Genomic DNA, 22,606 nt, shown 5'->3' with positions numbered 1-22,606 from the left:
CTTCTCTGTCTTCATGCTTCATCTCTTCCCTTTTGCCCCATCTCCTCCCTGACGCGGCATTTTGAGTGCTGCATGTCTGTTTATCTGTTCATGTTCTCCACTACCAAATAATGTGGATTAAATTTTCTGGCCATGTGTCAGTGCCACCCCTGTTCTGATGAGGGGAAATGCCAAGTAGGTGGTGATTTGCCCTCGAGGAGAGCACTTTTTTCTTGGGCTAGAAAGGGAAATTGGCTGCCTAGCCAAGAGGTGCCCTGTGCTGTTTCCCATTGCCTGTGGAGCCTGTCCCATAGCAGAGACAGCAGCTGCTGCCAGGATAGGGGATCCCAGCCTGCTTCCACTAAATTTGTCCACAAAGTCAAGTGATGTTCGAGGAGGTAATATGCAGGAGGGGAATCTTGAGCTCCATTCGGGGTCACAGACAGCAGAAATGTCCACCCATGAAATATCTTAATTTATTAATGCAACAGAATATCTCCAGAACTGGTGGGCAGTGGTCACTCCTGAGGTGGGGACAGCCCTGGTGCATCACTGAGCTGATTTCTAAAGCCTGGAAGGAAGGGAAATGATGCAGAAGGTTCACTTGTGACCAGTTTTAGTCAAATATACAACAAGTCATAGGAAAACAATTCTGCCTGGTAGTCATTTTGCCTACTTCTTGGAGGCCAAGTTGCTCAGGACTTGGTGATATAATTATTGTAATTTTGGTGGTCTGTGTGGACGGCAGGGAGGAAGGGTGACCTCAGGGCTGCTCTTCTGTTGGCTGTACCACTGCCACTGCCTCCACACGAGGTCACCAAAGCTATTGCCAATCTAATATTTCAGGGATTCTTCTGGACTACAGTTAGTGCCTCCCTGATTCAATGTCCCATTGTAGTTCACCAGAGAATAACACAATTATTTGGATCCGTTTAGAAAGTCACTCTTTGAATTGTCAGGCTAGAAGAATAGGCTGAAGGCAAATGTTCCTGACTTGGAGATATTGGGGGTATTGTACCAGGGAATGAGGCCATAGTACCTCTGTGCCATTAGTGTCCATTTTCGAGATGATTTGTGACTAACAATGGCTTATTGTACTTTTCTTGGGTCTGTGTCCTAAAGCAAACGTTCTTTTGGTTTATATAACCTTTTTGCCATTTTCTGCTCAGGTGTTTTTGCAGAACATGCTGTTTTACTCTTGTTTAAGTGTTCCTTGGTTATCCTCAGGGATAAGACCTGAACAATTTTTTTTTCTTGTGGACTTTGGCAGCCTTTCACTTGGACTGAGCTCTGACCGCTGGCTTTTGCAAGCCTTTGCAGTAAAGCTGTCAAGAGCCAAGCAAATGGCATTATCTTGGCACAGCCAAAGCCTCCTCTGTGGAGCTCATTGTCTGATGACACCAAAGGCAAACAAGAATTCAAGGAGGCACAAAGTTGAGATTAAGTCAGAGCCATCCAGGGAAGCAGCCAAAGGGGTTAGAGGACAGAGGTTTCCATGCAGTACTCACCAGTAGGTTTCATGTAGAAGTACAGAATGGAATAAATCACTAAAACTGGGCCAGGAAATGGGAAAAGCCTGACATTGGAGTTTAAATATCCCCCAGGCTCAGGGGGTGTTTTATGAAGCAATATCACTATAAAAATAGGGCAGCCTTCTCAGGGACAGCATGGTTTTCTGTGCCTTGGAGTTGTTTTTCAGCTGTTCCACGGTTACTCACTGAATGTGTGTAACTCAGATGATTTCTTTCTGCTTTGTGTCGGAAAAATGGCCTCAAGTTGCACCAGGGGAGCTTTAGATCAGATATTAGGAGAAATTTATTCATGGAAAGGGTTGTCAAGCATTGGAATAGGCTTCTCAGGGAAGTGGTTGAGTCACTGACCCTAGAGGAGTTTAAAAGATGTGTAGATGTGGTGCTTCAGGACATGGTTTAGTGGTGGTCTTGTCAGTGGAAATGTCTGGACTCGATGATCTTAAAGGTCTTTTCCAACTTAAATAATTCTGTGATGGGGACGCAATGACCAGGCAAAGACAAGCACATTCAAGAGGGAGCATTGAATTTTCGTGGCTTAGGAGAGAGATAGAACAATACCAGGTTTCAAGTGCCACTAGGATACTTGAAAGGAGGTTTCAAGGGACAGTGGACTGGGCTGGGTGCCTGCTTGGGCATAGACAGAGGAACAGCTGGAGAGACTGACAGATGTTACTATGGTGGGAAATAGCAAGAGATCACAGAATAGTTGAAACTGGAAAGGACCACTGGAGGACGTCTAGTCCAACCTCCCTGCTCAGAAAAGGGCCCCAACACCTTATAAGCTCAGTACTTCCCAAACTGCAGATATAATCAGTGACCATCTCTGGTGTCACCAGGTGACAGATGCTTTGGTGCTGCTCCATCCCTGCTCAGGTGCATGATGCTGCATCCTCACTCACAAGATGACTTTCTCACTCACCTTGTGCTGCCTGAGCAGCTTCAAAACAATCAGATTTGTCTCAAAAACCATTCAACAATCATGCTAGGAAAGCTTGTTTTTTAACTTGGAAGGAGGAACTGAAAGGCTCAGATGCAAGCACGGACTTAGTCCTGCTCCGGTAGACTCTTATTTTTGCACTCTTGCCATGAACAGCAGCGGCTTTATATCCTCAGTCAAGGATGCAGTGAAGGGAAAAATGACTTTGCAGTGCCTGCTATGGCTGCAACATGAGGCATCTCAGACGTGGTGTTGAAATGCAGCTGGTCCCTCTCCAGACTCTGCCTCGCAGCCCTGGGCTCTGGGGAGCAGGGATGGAGCTGCCAAGGCTCGTCCAGCTTTGACGTGTTTCCCACTGATGACGATCCAGCCTCAGGATTTGTGACCTGTAAATGTACCAGAACGTATCACGGAGGCAGTGCTTCAAAAATATAAATGTCCTCTCTCTTTCCTTGTTTGTCTGACTTATCTTCATAGCGTTATCAATGTTTTCTGAGTCTACAGTCATTTTTCTTGCAATACAAAGAGGGGGAAGAATGAGGCGAATCATTTAAATTTTGATTGATAAGTGGAATGTAGAAAACAATACTTAGCCTTTTCATATTCAGCTGGGATTTTTTTTTACCTTTTATCAGCACTCCCCCATCTGCAAATTGAAAAAACCAAACCCCACAACTTTTCCTTGAGCGTGTCTGTACCTAAACTTCATTCAAACACTTTATCAGAAAAATCTATGCCTTCCAAAATTGTGTTTGCTGATAATTTTCCTTGGTTTAGCTATTTTATCATATGCTGCATTTGTTAGTGAGGTATGTGGATGGGCTCAGACACACTGTCAGTCTCTTCAGGGATGCTGGAGATTGACAAGGCTCATCCCACTGATTTTTAAATATTCATTTCAGAAGAATATTTAAATGATTTTTAAAGCATTTTTTATAACCATATGTTCCTCAAAAGAAAAAAAAGAAGAAATCCAGAAATAATTATTCAAAGTCATTGTATCAGTTGCACCATCCTGTTTTACTGACTGTTAGCGAAGAAAATAGTTTGAGAACTTAAAAAATGTCTTTGGACCTCTGTGTTTAAAGAAATATATAGCCCTGGTATGCACCCATTTCATCCATCAATATGTTCACACTCAGACATGTTCATTCTCTTGCTGTAATTTAATGTTTGATCAGTTTTGAATCAGTTTTATTTGATTCTTTGCCATGCCCTGGGCTCGGGTTGCATGCTCTCCGCGGATCAACGAGCAGAGAGGCAAAAAGCAGAGAGCAGCAGTGGAAGGAGTTTGTCTCCAGCTGGCAGAAATCCACACAGCCCAGGAGGGGCTTCCAGATTTTCACCAGCTGAGGTGAAGACCTGTGATTTTAAACATAATGTGAAACTGCAAAGAAAGAGTGTTCATACAGTGTGCTGCTTCCTGCCTATTTTTCATGCGTAGAAGTAAAACATTAATTTTGTTCAACGTTAATTTTTTTTCCTGTAGAAAGAGGTGTGTTGAGATGTATTGCTTTGAGCTCTTTCTCGCTGCTCCCTTTAAAGCTGGGCTGCAGCCTGTGCCCCAAGGCCATTGCTGAGGATGGCCAGTCAGGGCCCCCTGACCAAGAGCTGGAGCAGATCTGTGGCACAGATGGTTCCACTTACACCAGTGAATGTGGGAGCTGTGCCTATAAAGTGTCATTCCGATGGAAAGAACATGCTTTCTGAGTGACAGTTCCCTAGCCCTTGGCCTCTCCCTGTGCTTTTCCAATTTATCCTCCTTGTCTCCCTCTCCACTTGCTGTTTGTGCTTGGGGGTAAACCATGAGGATTTAGCAGAGAAAAGAAAATAGCTGAAGAAAGTATCCAGAGTAGAAATTCAAATGATGCAGCACATTCAGATGGCAGAGGTTTGTTGACTGATAGGTTTAGAATAGTCAGAGACAGTAAAACCACTTCATTGTTGGTGGTTAACTCAGATGAACTCTCCTTCATTTGCATCATTTGGGGGTTTTATGTACATTCCCAGCACTTGTGTCCCTTCGGGAAAACGGTCATACTGAGTCTCTAATGGCAGACTTTCCCTTCCTCAGAGAGTGTGGGGCACTCAGGGCCTCAGGAGCAGCAGTCATGCTGGTGACTAAGAAGGAAGGCAAATGAAGAAGCAGCCTGAACTCCCATTGCTCTCTGTGGCAGCATCCCAAACAGTGTCAGCCGGATGCTGAGCAGGCAGTGCACGATTGGACGTAAGTGATGCATATACCTTCTGTTGACATTTTATTTGGCAGTGATTTAACACAAGCTTTCTAATATTGCTGTTCTCCACAGGCTGCGTTCCAAAGTAGGAAGAGAAGGATGGCAAAAAGATGCAAAATATGAGACAAGTAGCAGAAATATTTCTTTGCTATGGAAGCGTTCGCAAACAACCTCCACTGACAGCAGAGGGAAGTGCAGAATAACCTGTTTCAAGATCAGAAAAGGAGGCACACAAAGCCTTTGCAGGGATCAGTGCACTCAGTTCTCCTGAGATAAGAATGTTTTGTCAGATTGCAAATGAGGCAGTGCCCAACCCGGGGGATGTAGGTGCCCTAAGATGGTGTATAATAGAGCAGTTGACATGCATATATAACATATTGAGAAAATAGCTGGGTTACTTTGCTAATGTGATAGTTCAGAGGTGGTAAAATTCCTGCTGTTTACCTCAGTTTTACAGTAAAACAGTAAAATCCCATAATTTGGCATCATGCTCCTTTCTGTCAGCACCAACTGTGCTTCACCCATGTCCAGATGCAAAGAACCAGCCAGTGGTCTCATTAAAGCTCAACTCTGCAGAATAAATGGAATTGTTGCCCTTTCTTTTGATGTTAATAATGAAGATGTGTTCAGTGGTTATGATGCTAATAGTCATTCAGCTATGGAAATTCTTTCCATCTAGTTCATCCTCTCCCAGCCAAGTGTTCAAGCTACAGCACCATGATCTATCCTGCCTCGCACCCTCTCCTCCCTGCTGTTCCCACCAGGAAGAGCAGTGGATTTTCATTCTTAGCCTATTGCATCTCTCCCTTGTTGCTGCTTTATTTACAAGGTCATTCTTAAAAACCAAACCTTCATTCATCCCACATCCCAGGGGTTTCTGGTTTTATTTCCACACAGGAAAGCGACCATCTTCACCTATCTTTTCCAAGCATTGCTCTTCATATGTATTTTTGCTGGTTTGTTGGTTGAGAAGGTGAGATCTGGGAGCATGCTTTTGTTTGGTGCTCTGCTTGCTTCTGTTTTGCATCACCTCATCCTGTGGTTTCACACGGAAAGAAAGCTTTGTCTTGGGATGTGATAATCTGATTTTTCTTGGGGCAGTGGTGCCTTCAGGTTACTGTGGCACTCCTGGCTGCTTCCTCCCACATGGGATTTGTGCAGGGGGACATCCTCCTGAAATGTTTAGCTAACTAAAATCCCCCTTTACAACAATTCTTCTCCTACATGTCACTATCCATGTATAAATTTCTTCATCCCTAGTTCCTCCAAGCTGGGCAGAGCCCCAGCTCACCCTGTCCTGAGCTTGCATGAAGCACATCCCAGATCCAGACCCAAAGATCTGTGGAGCTACAGACTTACAGATGATTGTAGAGCTGGTTCTGGCCCAAAAGCTGAGTCCAAGGCTTTGGCCATTTACCCACAGAAATTCTTCCTTGGTTACCTCCTGCTCCATGCAGAGCTTAGAAAAGTCCACTCCTTCTGGGCTCTAATCAAGAGCACAAAAGGAAACTATAACTCATTTACAGCCAGGCCTGCCCAAATCCCCAAACTGTGTGTTACTTACCAAGAGGAAGGAGATGTAAACACTGAAGGTTAATTACCCTCTTGTCAAGAACACTTTGTGATCTATAGACATATCTGTCAATCTTACAAAACAGAACTGAGGGGAGCGAGCACTGAAGGCATGTCCCTATGATAAATTAATGAGACTTGGCAGCTCGCTGTGAAGAGATGATCCCTGTGCTTCATGTGAGACAATAACCTGGCTCCCCAGCCAGCCCAGCCACAGATTTTGTGCTGCAGTCGCATCCGGGGTGGTTATCCCTCTGTAAACAAACTCTGCAATGCGGCTGCCCAGGGATCAAACCATCTTCCTCGAGGCCTTCACTCTCCTCTCTGCTGCTCAACATGCAGCAAGTGCTCATCCTGACCACACTAGATCGCTTTTCCCAGCCCTGCTTGCCAGTCAGTTAGAATATCTTACTTCTGCCTCTCAGCCTCTCTCGGCAGTGACACTCCTTGGTGGGTCACAGAGCTGCCTGAAATCCGAGGGACGAAGCCACAGTCCCCCTGCTGTGTGCTATTCTGGAGATGGGAGTGCTGCTAGATGACTGGTAGTTTGAAAATGTGTTCAACGATTCCCCTGGTTTATATAACCTCAAAGCAATTTGCTTTCATAGCTGAACATGCTTATTCGTTCTATTTTAACTGTGCATTGAGCTATAAATAATGTCTCATTGCAGATAAGAATCTATTGAATTGTATTTTTTTTTCTACCTTTGGAAGGTTTTTTTCCCTGACCCCAGCTCTTGAAGGAGACTTTCCCAGCCCTGGCAGTGAAGTTGCCTGATTGACTTTGTCGTGCCAGGCAGCCCTGAATGGTGTCAATCCCAGGTCAGCTGCCACTTCCCTGCAGTCACCTCCTCGTTGCTCCTGCTTGGGCTGTGGCAAAGATGAGATGAGTGCTCAGTGATGCAGAACTGAGATCACTGAAGTGTTAGGGAAACTGATTAAACCAATGATTTCCTGTTCCTCTGCCCAGCTGCAGGTTAATACCTCTGTGTTACCCCCAGCCCACCTTCCCTGCAGTACATTCACTTCAAAGAGCAATAACCTGGGTCAGTGTCCAGCCAAATTGTGTTGTTTGCTGCCTCCTTCTTCTGATGTTTGTTGTAGCATTTTCCTGCTTCCATGTGAGTAACTCCTCTGCAGTGGAGCCCTGACTTGATGTCCTTATCACCCAGAAACTGCTCAGAGCTGGAGCTCAGCATGAGCTGGGGAGGTGAGGGATGGAGGGATGTCCTTGGAGCTGAAGCTGCTGAGACCCACATGTGTCCAGGTTGCAGCACAGCAGGGAAGTGCTCACTATTTGGCAGCTGATTTTCTGTGGTGCACATAACTTTTCTGGAGATTCAAATGCTGATTTGGGGAAGGGCTGTGGTGGCAAAGCGCTGGGCTCCTGCAGAAGTGGAGAGACTTTGAAATCATTGAGAGCTAATAATGTCCTAAAATTTGTCTAGCTTGTTGTGTGGTTTTATTTTAACTATGATTACAATCCACTCTTTCTGTTGTACATGTTACTGGTCACTCCCTGTAAAAACATTCAGGAAGCTCTTTGTAGAACTCTTTATTAAAGGCTGTAGGAAAATTCTGAGAAGACTCTCCTGGGTCATAGAGAAATATTGTGGCTTTTTATTAATAACAACTATTTATAGGAGAGAGAATTATATAAGTACAATAGACATAACATATTTCAGGTTGTAAGAGCTCTCCAGAGGTCTCTGGCTGAAACCCTGCTCAAAGCAAGGCCAAAGTCAAAGGCAGGTCAAGGTGCCCAAGGCCTTTCTTTTTCAGCTGGGTTCTCAATAGCACTGAGAAAGGACATGCATGGCCTCTCTGCTTTCAGTGCTTGATCATCCTCATGGCAAGGAATAATTCCTCACATTCAGAATTTAATCCTTTTGCCATACTTAGAGAAGTATCTCAGAGAAGACTCTGGCTCTGCCTTATCTATTACTCATCAGGGAGCTGCAGGTAGCAGTATGATCCCAGTAGCCATCTATTCTCATCTATTCTCCAGGATGAAGAATTCTCCAGCTCCTTCAGCTTTCCTGCAGTGCCCTGTGCCCCTGTCCCTGGGCAGCCTGCCTGCCTCTGCTGGACTCAATCCCATGTGTCAACATCTGCCCTTGCAGTGGGGCCAAATACATTTAATTCATTGCATAAGTAATGTGAAACCATGTTAGCCTTCAGCTGCAGGGTACAAAGTTCTGCAATGGTCTTATTAGCTCAGGAAAACATCCACCGGCATTGCCTGGATCAAGTTCTATTTAATAAGTTCATAAACACATGGATATGTTTTGATACTGAGATGTTTTAGTCATATCAGTGACTTTGTTTGCTTTATTTCTTGGTTCAAGTGAGGCCTTCAGGTACTGGGAAAGAGGCAGAGCTTCCATTTGTGCTGCATTGGTTTCTCCAGGCATGTGGCTCAGTGCAAATAGTTTTTGGCCACGATGTGGCCAAAAGAAACCCAGAGATGAAAACTGCAGCCTGAATTGTGTTTAGCAGGCATTTTGGAGTGATTAGAGGCATTTTCATGTAAGAGCTACAACTAATCGTTATTTCCCACTTTTACAGCAATTATTTGTTAATTAAATAATGTGACAAACCCCAGGAGTGTTTAGAAAAGTGTATTAAATAATTTGCCATTCATTTATCAATGTGTTATTTATGCTGAGAAGTTGCATATCCGCTAAGAAAAATTTCCAACCTCAGTTTTGATTCTTTCAGAGAATATGAAATCGATACTGAAAAAAAACTGTAATGGGAAATGTAAAACAAGAAATTAGATGAATAAGTGAGAGAGGATGTTGTATAATGGCCAAATGCTGTCCTGGTGTCAGGACACAGATGTTATGGTGCTCAGGACTGTGACAGGCAGCACCCTGAGATGTGGCACTGCCTTTGCTTACCTGCAGGTTATGGAATCATAGAATTTTTAGGGTTGGAAGAGACCTTAAAGATTATTTTGGTCCAGCCTCCTGCCACACCTTCCACTATCCCAGAGTGCTCCAAGCCCTGTCCAGCCTGGCCTTGGACACTTCCAGGGATGGGGCAACCACAGCTTCTCTGGGCAGCCTGTGCCAGGGCTTCACACTAAAGAGTTTCTCCCTAATATTTAATCCAAACTTACCCTCCTTCTGCTTAAAGCCTCTCCATTCCCCCTTCTCCTATCACTCCATGCTCTTGTCCAAAGTCCATCTCCAGCTCTCTTGCAGGATCTCTGCCTTGTGCTAGCTGCTGCACACAGAGGATTTTCCTTTGGCCAAATGGTCATTAGCCATATGCTGCATCTGACTTTGAGGATAAGAAGGCCATAATGAAGTGGATTACAGCAGATCAGTGGCAGGATTGCAGGCCAAATCCTCTTTCTAACTGTTCTTCCAGGAGTATCTGAGGACTGAGAGACCTGTCCTACAGTGTGAGCTTAGCCAGCTGTGGGGTTTTTCCACGCTGCTATCAGAGGGGGATAATCTGGAGCTGTAACCCTGGCTGGGGAGGCTGTGGATGCTGTCTGGCTGCAGGCTGGGCAAGTGTCTGAAACCTGGGGATTTCTGGGTGTCACTTTAGTGGTTTGCCTGGGGGATACCTGACTGGCTCAGGGGAAAGTGGTGTTCCCCAGTCACCACTTAAATTGTCGCAGGCTTGAGTCTTCCTGGAGTGTCTGTAGGTGAGAGAGTGAAGGAATGGATCTGCTGAACATCAGACAGGCATTGTGGTGGTCAGAGGAAATCGGGGTTGCTCAGGACCAGTAAGTGCCCAACCTAGTGCTGAACCAGCAGCTGAAGTGGAAAGTTTTCCTCTGGTGTAGCACATGCCAGGATTTGGCAGGAAGGTGCTTTCCACTCATCAGGAGAGAGGTTGGTCCTGCCTAAAGGACAGCACACCTAGGGCAGGGAGCAACATGAGAGCACCAGGCAGGGGAAAACCTGTCAAAAGTTGCCAGGTTTGGGATAGGAAGGTTGGTTTGCAGAGGTCTTGACAGGGGGAAGCAGTGGCAAAGTTCATATTTAACCCAGAAAGATATACCCCAACCTCCAACTCTGCAGAGCCTGCACAGGGCAAGGCAGCAGCTGTGACATGTTGGGAGCAGCTTCAGTAACTCCTGCTCATGCTCAGGGAAAAGTGTTTGGCTTCCAGAGATGCTACTCACAGGACACATTAGGGCAATATATCCTGAAGATGTGCCAAATCTGTCTGAAATATTCATGCATGCTCCCTGTAATTTATAGAAACAATCACAGCAGCATAATCATTTCGATGCTTCTCCCTGTGATGTGAAGAATCTCATCTCTTGTAGGTGAAAATGTGAGCTGCATATCCACACAGCCATGCTGTGGCCTTCTGGGCGTGCCAGGACTATCCAATATATCCATTTAAAGACCAAAATATACCCTTTAGGCTGCTGTGGTGGATCAGACAACACCACATTTGCTTGGACTGAATTTCAATGATTTCAGCTGAATTTAAAGAATCTGTCTAACAGGTGGTGCCTTGTTTGTTAAAGGCACCTGTAAAACACCTTTTTCTCTGCAGCTCCCATGGTTCTGGAGTTCACCCTAAGCACAATGCTTAGCTCCCACAACCCCCAAAAACCCCCCAGGTATTCTTGCCATTTCCAACCTCTGAAAGGGATGAGAAACAGGTTACAGGCAGAACCCACTCCTGCAAAATTACAGCTGCTAAAACAGCAGAGGTGCAGACCTGCTCCTAGGCAGGAGCAATTTGGAGATGGCACAAAGGCTGGTGGTGCGAGACAGACAGGGAAATGGGGACAGATTCTATATTTTAAGTATCATTTTCTAAAATATCTGCAAGTGGAAAGGACCTACTGTACTTTCAGGCTTCGCTGATGCAATGTAAATAGGTTCCCAAACCTTCAGTGTCTTTTGTTCTTCAGATGTCTTGGCAGAACACTCTGAATCCGTGTGTTTAACTGGGACTGGGTCTGTAAATAAGAGCTCCCTGTTGCTAAGGTTCAAGTGACATTTTTAGTGGCATTTGACAGATTTTTAACCTGCTTTCAAGTCTTCCACTGAGCTCCTCTGTAGCCAGGCAGTGAAACTGTCAAGAAGCCTTGGCTTTAGTCAAACTGGTGCTAAATACCTCTGGATTCACAGGTTAGACACAGTCCTGCCAGACTTGCCTGACAAAGCTGAACTGGTGCTGCTGATGGCAAAGCCACACCTGACCTGTGTTCGTACCTAGAGGTGATTATCTAGCAATTTGGGGAGAAAAACCCACCCCAAACCAGACAGGAAATCAGAAACTCAGCCTGATCTGCAGACAGGGTGGTACTGCATCCTGCTTAGCTGCTCCCTGATGGGAGATGTTGCTCTGCAAGAGACAAATAAAGAACCAGCTGCTTACTCCCCTCAATATTTTGTGCTCCACACATTTCTACTAGAATGCTAAAGAGATTTCTTTTGTCCAAAAGGCTGTTTGTTTGGTTTTGACCACTCAGAACTTGTGATACTTGTCTTGATCTATTATCCAGGTGTCCAGCCAAAATCAATTGCCTAGCAGACGCAGACCATTACCTGAAAAGTCAAGACCTCCATAAATATTACCAGCCTCATTGTGCTGGTGACAGATTCTGCAGGTTGTTTTATGTTACAGTTGAACAGTTTAGACATTGCATTTGTATATATTTGCAGCCAGCCCTGCAGGGAGCATCTCGTGAGCAGACTGGGAGCAAGCAGCCTGCAGACTCCAGGCACCTCCACCATGACCACAGCAGGGCTTTTGGTGCTCCTCTCCTTCGCTCTTTGCTGCATCCCAGGTGAGTGACTCTGCAGGTGCCCACAGAGGCTTCGTGTCTGAGTCCTGGCTGTCTTTAAAAGCATAAGACAGCGGCTTCAGAGAGAGAAAATCTCCTTCAGAGAGCTCTGCTGCCTCGGTTGGCATCGTGCAGGTTGCAGGAGTGTATTTCAGGACAGTCCTCGATGGCTCACTGCTGTAGCTGGTCGTGTGTCAAAAATATAAGTAGAAGCAAGTGGAGTTCTGTGCTGGCAACTTAGTGCTGTTACATCTTGTACACTGATGTTCTAACACCATTACACTGCTTAGACTTGTACAATTACAGCAAATGGATGAATACTTGAAATAAGGCCATGAGAAGGGGGTCAGACCTCCAGGAACTAGTAAAGAAAATATTGTAATGGCACAAGCAAGTTCTTTGCGAGACCTTGGCAAATTTCCTGCAATGCTCTTTCTGCTAATGGAACAACAAGAGATGAAAACAAGCCAGAGTCTCATGTTCTTGCTATATATTCACAACTGATGAAATTACAAAGCCAAAGACATTGTTTTCCCACTCGGCTTCTTTAAAATGCATATTTCTGACAACAGATGGTATATATATTTGCTTATCCTTTAGGTGACTATTTGCATTTGTCTGTGTTGATTCAGGTGTATTTTCAGATATGTAACAGCAGTGCTTTAGGGTCAAAACGGATATTTAAAAAGATAAGGAAGGAAAAGCTCTTCTGTTTTCAATTAATAAGTCTGCCTATCTCAGAACAAGAAAAAGAACAAAGCTATTCAAAAAGGTGTTTCATCACAGCCAGCAATAAGCAATGTTATTATACTTATCAACATAGTGAAAAGAAATCATACATAGTTTATTTAGTTCAAAAAACAATCACTGGCAATCATTCAGCTTGGTCCTGCATAGAGGAATTTTACATCCATATTTCCAGATTTAATTGAGGTCTTATCGTATTGGCTTTGGTTCATACTTTCTGCCTCTCTTTTCTTTTCCAGATACTGCCTTTGGGATTGAGGTGAGTGGAAGATTTCTTTCTGTCAGTTTTCTCAAGTATGTGGCCTGGTAAAGACATAACCAAAGGAGTGGAAAACACCTCCAGCCTGTAGATGCTCAGCTGTTTTTCACCTAGTGTGACACTCGTGTCATTGTAATCAGATTCTACCGTGTAAATCATTAAATTGTACTGCTCTTTGCTCTACATCTATGCTGTATGTTAATAATGTTTTAGTGGTAATGATACAAAGTTTTTTGATTAATTAATTTTTCAGCAACTTTAAAATAGTCTAAGCTTTAAGCTGGAAATATAACTGGCTCTAAACTGTAATAATAGACTGTGGAATCAGAGCCTACCTGAGGGCAACCTACTGAAAGATTAAAATACTCTGAGCTGGTCCAACTTCCACACACCATGTCATTAGTCTTGGTCCTCTGAGAAAACCACAATCAGTGCATTAAAAAAGAAAAAGTAATACCAGAAATGCACTGGAGGGCCACAAGAATAGAAGAACTAGGGACCCAATGGAGAGCCGTTATAAAATGATGCCAAGAGAGCATGAGAGACTAGCACTGAATTACCCCATCTGAGGAGCTGCATGGCTATAGCTCTCCCCTCCTCCTCCTCCTCCTTTTCTCCCACTGTGTGGGGACATCTCTGCAAGAAGGATTCACCTGTTGCCAGATGAACCCAGCAGCACAAGTTTGTGCTGTGACAGAGAAAACTGGTTGTACCTGGCCAATTCCTCATGCAAAATGAGAGTTGTGCACCTAACCTGTCTCTGTTTGCTGCTGTCATTCCTTTGCAGGTGGACTGCAGTACATATCCCAACACCACAAACGAGGAGGGCAAGGAGGTGGTGGTGTGCAGCGAGGCTGTGAGCCCCATCTGTGGTTCTGATGGAGTCACCTATGGCAATGAGTGCCTGCTCTGTGCCTACAATGTGTATGTGCTGCATGGGGAATGCATAGGGAATGCATGGGGACTGTGTGGGGACTGCATAAGGACTGTGTGGGGACTGCATGGGGACTGCATGGGACCTCAGGCAGAACTGCTCAGAGCTCCTGGCAGCACCACTGCTCCACAATCAGTGATCTGTCACACGTCACTTGTGTCAATTCCTTCAAAATGAGCTTGGGTATCACAGCACAGCGCTGTCGGTGCTTTAGTCACTGTGTCTTTCTTTTGCTTGTGTAATTTATTCAGGTTTTTTCTTCTCCAGCTCAAGGATCAGCCATATGACGGCTCTGAGAGCAACATCTCATCACAGCAAAAGGATGGAGATGCTCTGCTCGGAGCTCCCCAAAATGGCCCTAAAGCTTCCCAGGGTTTTACATCCCTGACAGCCACTCAGCTGGTTAGGGAGGGTGGCACTACCTTCTCAAAAATATATATAAAAAAGCCTGACTGAGAAAGAGTCAGTTTTCCTTGTATTAATGATATATTTCCAGCATCTAGGATGTAGCAAGACATCTTTGCTGAACTTCCTAACATTTGTCTTTCCCTCTGCAGAGAATATGGAACCAATGTCAGCAAAGACCATGATGGAGAATGCAAGGAAGCTGCCCCTGTAAGTTAAACCAAGGGCAAAACAAGGGGTGTATCCTGCTTCTGAGTGGCCAAAGCTGCTTATTGAAATAATTCAAACCCTAAACGAGTACATCTGAGCTGTCAGAATCTTGCACTTGTCACCTCCAAGTGAACTGTCATCATGGTGACTCACAGAAAAGCTTTTTCCCTGCTCTGCTGGTGTCCTGAGTGCCCAGGCAGACACACTCATTAGATCTCCTCATGTGCTGTGAGGCCTTCAGAAGAGCTCTTTTTTCTCCCTCCCCAGCTGGATTGCAGCAGATATCCCAACACAACCAGTGAGGATGGCAAAGTGGATCTGCTCTGCCACAAAGACCGCAACCCCGTCTGCGGGACCGACTGGGTCACCTATGAAAACGAGTGTGTGCTCTGTGCCAGGAACCTGTGAGTACTGAGCACAGGGAGCAGGATTTGGTGCTCCTGGAGCTGCTCTTTTGAATAGCAGGACTTCTGCCAAGGCCTTGTCTGCGAGGTGCTTGGACTTTCTCTTTTCCTCCTGACTAAACCTTGTTTTCCTCTGTGATTAGAAGGAAAACTGTGCCTTTGATGTGGACAGAGAAGTAGAGGGCTGGGTGGAAATCTCACACAGGGCAGGATGCTCCTCTTAACTGAGTTTAAAGGGTCTGTGTGGCAGATGATGCATTGCAGAGGACAATAACTAACCTCTGGGGCTTTGAGATTGTCACACAACCTGTCTCCTCATCCATCCTGACCCTTGTCCCTCACACCATGCTGTAAACCAGCACTCTGGCAGGCAGTGACTCCTGAGCTGGAGTTCAGAGCCATGTGGACACAGCCTAAGCTGGACATCTCCTGTATCCCATATGTTGTGCCCGAGGCTGCTCAGCATTCCTGGCTGATGGGGTTCAGCAGAACAGGTTGCTTGTGGAGCTCCCTAATGCAGGTCTCTTCCCTTCCCAGGGAGGCTGGAACCAGCGTTGGCAAGAAATCTGACGGTGAATGTAAGAAGGAAATCATTGCAGTAAGTGAACTGGGGGATGAGGGGTGGGTTTTGGTCCTGCTGCTGTCAGGAGAAGCACTGCCAGTTTCTGCAGCAGCCCCAGAGCAGCAGCATCCTGCAGAAGTGGAACAACCGCTGTGCTGCAGCACAGGGGGATTTTACTTTCTTTACACATAATAAATGTTGTTTGTGTGGATGCCAGGGAAGGGAGTGGGTGACTGCTCAGGAAAGGATCAGTAAAAGAGTAGTAGAAATAATCCATCAGGGCAGAACTCTGAATAAGAACAGGGAGTGGCTTTTGGGGTCCATCTAGCCCTTGATGACTTGCTGCAGAGCCTGCTGTTGGCAGGGGCTGTGAGGATTGTGTGGGAGAGGGGGAGAGCAGAGGATGTTGAGAAGAGTGATTTCTACTCTTCCAACCTCCAGCTGTTTTCAGGTGATGGACCTCAGCTAGGTGTGATTTCTGTGGAGTCAGTAAGCCTTGAAAGATTTCTCCTCCATGAAATTCCTCAGCCTTCTCCTGCACCCAGACACATTTTTTGCCCTACAATTCTCTCTAGCAAGTGTTGCACCCACTGCACTAAAAAACAGAATCCCACTCTTGCAGTATTTAGCTGATCTTCCAGTTTTAAGACTCCTGGAGGGATACTGGACCCTCATAGAGGATCAGCACTGCCTTTTTCCAGACACCAGTGTTTTTCCATTTAATTTCCTGGCCAGCTTGGGAACGCAGAGCATAGCACCTTCACCGAGGGAACTGCTGCTGCTTGGAAATGCTGTGACCAGGTTATGATATACATCTCTTCAAACAGGAAATTATGATCTATTTTTGTATTATTAAATTCTCCTGGCATAGGAGAAACTGACACCTCAGTTTATATCAGATGTGCAAGGAAGTTAATTACTTTTAGTTAGATTGGTATCATTAGCACTGCAGCTCTAGCTCAGGGTTCAAGTCCTTCTGCTGCTGACTCCTTCACATCAGACTCTTTTATTTTTGTGTATTTTTTGCAGGTTGACTGCAGTGAGCACCCCAAACCTGTCTGCACAATTGAATACATGCCTCTCTGTGGCTCTGACAACACAACATACAGCAATAAGTGCACCTTCTGCAACGCAGTCGCGTATGTAAAAATACCAATGACATTTGTGTCATCAATTGCCTCCTGTGGGCATAAGTTTGCACAGTGGCTACTTTTTTTGTTTGCTGGACATTGTTGGTTAGGGATTTGGGGCAGGAGGCAATGCCAGCCACCGTGTTAAGCATTCATTTACTTTTTTCATCAGAGCATACAAAGAGCTATGGCTGCTTTGTTAGTGTGAATGGTTTGAAGACCATTTAATCTTAATGGAATTTTTCTTGCATGTTGCAAAGGAAATGACTTTTGAAATTTCACTGTAGTTTCCCCACAGATATTTGCAGTTTTAATAATGGGTTAAATTGTTTCCCTCATCTCTTAATAAGCAAATAGCAAATGGGATTATGAGTCTGCAAGTTCCTTGGCTCTGGGGCAGGATCCCATCTGACACCATCTGTAAGAGCCAAGCAAAAAGACAGATTATAGCAGGCAGGACTTTGTGTTTAATTCATTCTTTCCTCTCCTCGCTTTCAGGGACAGCAATGGGACTATCTCTTTAAGCCATTTTGGAAAATGCTGAGTATCAGTGCTGAGAGAATTCATCACAGGATCCCCACTGGCAAATCCCAGCTAAAGATCTCACCTCAGTTCATCTCACCCTCTGGGGAACTCAGCTCACTCCTGATTTTCTTTCTCAATAAACTAAATCAGCAACATTTCCCTGTCTTCTTTCATGTGTTGTCTCATGAAACATTTTCCTCTGATTTGTTGAATGATGATGGCAGGCAGAATAGGTTACGTGCTCAAAGCTCTGGGACAGAACAAGAAAAACATCTTGCTCCCCTCCCTCTCGTAAAAAGCAGAAGATGAAACACAGATGTACAAACCCCAGAGCTGTGTGTCTTTGCACATAAATGACAGCACTGAGCATTAGTGCTCAGACCCTTTAGATGTTTGAAATTGAGAAGGGCTGAAGGGGTGACCCAGGAGGGTCTCTCCTAAGGTGTTCCTGTGCATTTTCCCTGTGCATTTTCCCTGTTCAAGCAGCATCAGTACAACCTGGTCACACCTTGTCAGTGCTCAGAGCTGATCCTGGCTCTGTCCTCACCTGAATGGAGCTCTCTGCAAGGTCACTCTGGTGGCAAAGCCCTTCCTTTTCACACATGTGCACTGTCCCTGTCTGTTTGTCTAAGTCCCCCAACTGACTTACCACCGGATTTTTCTCATCTTGTAGTCGCCCTTTAACAACCTTCCAAGTGTTTTGAGATAAATGCCTTCCTAGGGGTGGTGCCTACTCCTGCCTACTTGTCTTCTCTCACTCTTCAATTACACAATGCTCTTTGCCAGCCCAAGGAATATTTCAGCAGTATTTCAAAATCCAAGGACAAAGTATCCTTCTGTTTCTTGAGAGTGTGACCTGTCATTGGAGTATTGTGCATGAAATTTATTTTGCTTTTGTCTTCTGTTTGAGTATTGAATTGGGGTTTTTTTTTTTGATCCACACACACAAGAGAAGCATAAATAAATTGGGCTTATCCCTTCTAAAATGTAATATCTCCCACGTATATTTCTTCTGGGAATCAGAGGAAGAGGGGAACTTGTTCTCCTTGATGGAGGTTGTCCCAAAAAGCAATGCTTTGGTGCTAAAACAAAGGATTTATGTTGAGATGGACAGATAGATGAAGAAGTGATTTCCAGATTGGGTTCAACTTTTCTAGGATCCACGCTAGGGTCTCAAATCATTCTGTCATCATCATACTAAAAGTCTATTACCGCAATGCTAATGGCTTTTAGGGGAAATAACAATTGTAATTTTTTTTTTCCATAATCCCATAAAAGTTTCTCCATCCCTTGTCATTTCCAAGGACCCTGTTCAGTGTCTGGGATGCCCTCTTGCTCATGTTCCCAGTTCATTGTTTTCCTGCTTTCACTATAACTTCATGATGATAACTTCACTATAACTTGGGTGAAGCACAAAAATAAAAGGAGAGCCTTTACAGTGCTGTTACAGAAGCACTTCATTCAATGTTTTTCTCCTGAAAAAGCACTGCACAAAAATAGGCACTGATAGGTGCACACAGGGAAAATCTGACAGCAGTTTGTACAGTCGCTCTTTTGCCTGCAGGAATTTTCTGTGGTCCTTCAGAAGGAAGCTGTCACATATTTCACTTAAAATAACGACGCAGGGAGGGTGTATCTAACACATCTAAACTTCTCGTGACTCCCGTTGATGAAGAAACATCCTTCTTGGCTTACAGCACGGCTTACCTCTGTGGAGATTGCCACTGAGACAAAAGACTGGAAATGTTGCTGGAGGATAAGGGTGGATAAGGCAAATAGGAACATGCACAAACACACACACCCCCAGCCGTGCAGGTCCATATAAGCGTGGTTGCCACCTGAGGATGAAATCCAGGCTGTGTTTCCTTAGCCAAAGCCAAGCTCTGCTGCTCACAGCTGCTCCAGCCACCATGAAGATCACAGGGGTGTTGCTGCTGCTCTCTCTGGCCCTTTTCTGCATCTCAGGTGAGTGGCTCCACTGCCCCCTGCTCTGCCTCGGAGTGAGCCCTGGCTGTCTCCAGCACCACAAAAAAACACCCTTAGACTGGAAGGAGCTTCATTCTGCAAGGACTTATTTACTCCTAGAAAGATAGTGTTGAAAAGACTTGACATCAGAGACTATCACTTATGGGGTAATATTTTAGCAACAGAACTGAGTGGGTAAGAACAACTGTGGGAACAGCTCTACTCTCAGCGCTAGTTTATGCATAATGAAAGAAGTGACATGAACGTGGTGCAACCCGGAGACTCAGACAACCAGTGTTTAACCTCTGAAATGTTGCAGGAACACAAATTATTTCACTGAATGAAAGTGAACATTTCTTGTAGTCATCCTGAGCCGAGGTGCAGTTTGAGAGCCTGAACTGCTGTGGAAGCTTTATGAATTTACCTCTCACTAAATATTCTTATTTAGGAATAATAGTGGCGATGCATATGAGATGTTGCCTCTGTGTGCTTGTCAGCTTTATGTCCCTGTTTGCCTCAATAATTCGCTTAGCTTTGAGTACATGTCCTGCTCCATCTTTTGAACCATGGAAAATGCCTTTCTCTTCTTTCATTTTGCACACCTTTTTCTATTTTGACTGTAACCCTCATTAAAAAAAGTACTACAGAATCAACATACAGTATGGCACATTTTGCCTGAAATTCCTTTTGTCTCAGAATAATTTGCTAACACACAGGGAGTTGGAAGTAATGTATTCAGGGTGTGCATTCACAGATTTTAACAGAATACATGAATTACATTTGTAACATATTTCCTTTTTTCTTCCTTTTTTTTTTAGTTCCGGCTACTGATGCGCTGCAGGTAAGGGGCAGATTTTTCTATTTTCCATCCTTTCTTTCCTTAAAGCAGTTTCTGTATAAATCTTTACTAATCACATTGTGATCGAGCCTTTCAAAATCCTGAGGCACCCAGCTGCCTGAACAATATTTGCCACAGATATTATCGGGTGAAATTGCCATTTTCATCTGATGATAGTTCCAACAAGTAGGGCAGCATTCAGTTCATGTCCAAGTTGTTGTCAAAGTCACTGCAGCATCACTGGCAGTGATTACACAGCTCTGCATGGCTGGAGGCAAAGCTCCTCTGCATCCTGCCCTGTCCCTGGGCTTTTCCTCAGCATCTCCTCTGGGCAATGAGGGGGCAGCTCAAGGTGTGTGTGGTACCTCCTAAAATCACCTTTCTCACCTTGCTTTGGTTGAGAGCTCTTATTTTTTGTGAATACAGCCTGCATCCACCTACTGTGGTAACCAGAGGACCATCACGAATATGTGTACCATGGAGTTTGTGCCACACTGTGGATCTGATGGTGTCACGTATGCCAACAAATGCTTGTTCTGCAATGCTTACCTGTACGTATGAAATAAATCTCTTCAGCTACTAAGGGTGAATTAACTTAGTCTTGGAGACTGGTTGGAGAAGTTCTTTTATTTTGTTTATTTGTTCTCTCACTATTAAGGGTAGGGCTTTTTTTTATTGGGAGATTTTGCTGGGAATTCCTTTCTTTCAGTGATAAAGAGACAACACAGTATTCTCCATTTCCCTCTTAAGTGATTTGCTTTCTCCCAGCAAACAAAGTGTTTCCTACAGACTATTTGGTCTTTTAAATTAAGAATTTTTCTTGTCTTCATATGTCAATAACAAAAGGAAATATGTGTAATAGAGTTAAGAAGTCCCTCTGTGGTGCAGAGGGACAGACCAACAGTAAAAGATGTTCTGTCTCTGAGATACCAATTTCTTTCTCTGCAGGAGAAGCCGTGGAGGTCTTCGCTTGAGATCTATGAATGCATGTTAAGTTCTCAACAGGATTCAGTTGAGAAAGAAGATCCCTCCCTGACAATGTTTCCCATGGCAGATGACTTCCTAAACCCTTGCCCTGACCCTTGAAAACTCTTGATCAATCCTGAAACCTCTGCTTAATAAAAAAAAAAGTTCCAGCATTTCTGTCTTGCTTTAGTCTCATTCTGGTTTTCATGATTATATCACTGCAACAATCCTGGGGTGTGGAAATTAATGGGCAAATTGCAGGGAGAGGGAGAACACAATGTTGTGATCTACAAAAATATCAGCCCTAACCACAAAGGCAATGGGCAGCTTTTGTGGGCATCTGCCTGCATCTGGCATTCCAAAAGAAAACCAGGGCTGGAGATGCATCCTGGTGCTCCTGACCATTTACTGCACTGAGGGTATCTCAGACAGTTTCTCTCTGCCTGGGTGAGAGGAATTGCCTCCCTCCCCAGCTGCTGCTGTCGAATTCCTGCAGCCTCACCCAGTGTTTCTCTCTGTAGCCTGGCAGCACAAACAGACCCCGGGCAAACCTCAGCACTCACATAATTACAGACAGTCCCAGGATTGTTGCAGTTGGGATGTTCTGGCACTGTTCTGCCACACAGAAGGGATCTTGCTGGCACCATGAGCTGCTCATCCCTGTTTCAGTTTCCAGAGCTATCCCCCATTTCTTAGCCCCACAAGACATGTGAAGAAGGTCACATCCCAAGCTGCCTCTCTTCCCCTTGCAAACAGGATTGAGACAAGACCTTTTGCAATCTGCTTTCCTCCCCAAAACAATGTCACAGGATGTTTTCTCTGGGCAGGCAGATCCCTTTCTGCCCACGTTGTTCATTGCTGAGGGGCACTGCAGGAAACCAGCGGGCAGGCAGAGCCAACAGCCCTGATGTCCAGGGGATGCTGGCGATCACTGCCACAGCCCTTTTGGGCACCTCACCCATCACTTAGCTGCTGGTTGCAGGTAATTACGTAGACTGTCGCTTGTAGAGGATCCTTTGAGATTCTCCGGCCTCTGGAAGTCTCGGCTGATGAAAGGAAGGGCTCAGAGTCATGGTGTTAATTTATTATTCATTAACAGCGAGGCGCTGCCGGTGCCTCGTGCTGGAGAGGCAGCAGTCTCACAGTCAAATAGTTAATGATCTTAAGTGACAATGTGTCACTTCCCAGAGACTGGAGAGAGCAGCTCTCTAAAAGGAGACAATTTATTTCCAAAAGACATGACTCTCTGCAACCATTTAGTGCCAAGTCCCTTCCCGGGGCTGCAGTGTCCCTCCTGTCAGAGGGAGGGCTGTGTGCAGGAAGGCATCTCAGTGTCAGAGGAGATTTCTGAGGATCAGGATGAATTGAGGCTCTGGATGCTAGTTCTGTGGGTTTGGGGCTTCATCAGGCTCCTTTTTCTCTCCCTCTGCTGAGTGTGGGAGTCAGGGTGAGAGAACACCATCTCCAGCAGTTATTTTTCTCCTGGGCAGCAGCAGAGAGGATGAGGATGGTCTCAGGAACCACGATGCCCTGGAGACAAGCAGAGCTCCTGATCGTGCTGCAAATCCCCATGATCCTCACAGGGCCTTTTCCAGGGCCATGTCTGCTAAACAGGAAAATCCAGCAGGCAATTA

General features: G+C 45.0%; 2 protein-coding genes across 2 annotated transcripts; both read left to right on the top strand.

Annotated features, from left to right (window-relative positions):
- The first annotated feature begins 11,960 nt into the window (after positions 1–11,960).
- Positions 11,961–17,360, top strand: LOC146431333 (ovomucoid-like). Its single transcript, XM_085073861.1, has 8 exons — positions 11,961–12,030; positions 13,014–13,033; positions 13,821–13,957; positions 14,525–14,582; positions 14,850–14,986; positions 15,524–15,584; positions 16,578–16,687; positions 17,177–17,360. Exons 1-8 carry the CDS (start codon positions 11,976–11,978, stop codon positions 17,220–17,222), a joined length of 624 nt encoding a protein of 207 aa, XP_084929987.1. The 5' UTR covers positions 11,961–11,975; the 3' UTR covers positions 17,223–17,360.
- Positions 17,361–19,035: 1,675 nt separating this feature from the next.
- Positions 19,036–21,157, top strand: LOC146431332 (serine protease inhibitor Kazal-type 6-like). The gene is made up of 4 exons (XM_085073859.1): positions 19,036–19,168; positions 19,987–20,009; positions 20,433–20,557; positions 20,955–21,157. Exons 1-4 carry the CDS (start codon positions 19,048–19,050, stop codon positions 20,998–21,000), a joined length of 315 nt encoding a protein of 104 aa, XP_084929985.1. The 5' UTR covers positions 19,036–19,047; the 3' UTR covers positions 21,001–21,157.
- Positions 21,158–22,606: the final 1,449 nt, after the last annotated feature.

The sequence above is a fragment of the Lichenostomus cassidix genome, chromosome 13 (genome assembly GCF_008360975.1).
Source record: "Lichenostomus cassidix isolate B80296 chromosome 13, HeHo_3.0, whole genome shotgun sequence".
Lineage (NCBI taxonomy): Eukaryota > Metazoa > Chordata > Aves > Passeriformes > Meliphagidae > Lichenostomus > Lichenostomus cassidix.
Note: the sequence above shows the minus strand (reverse complement) of the source record. Positions and strands in the feature narration are given on the sequence as shown.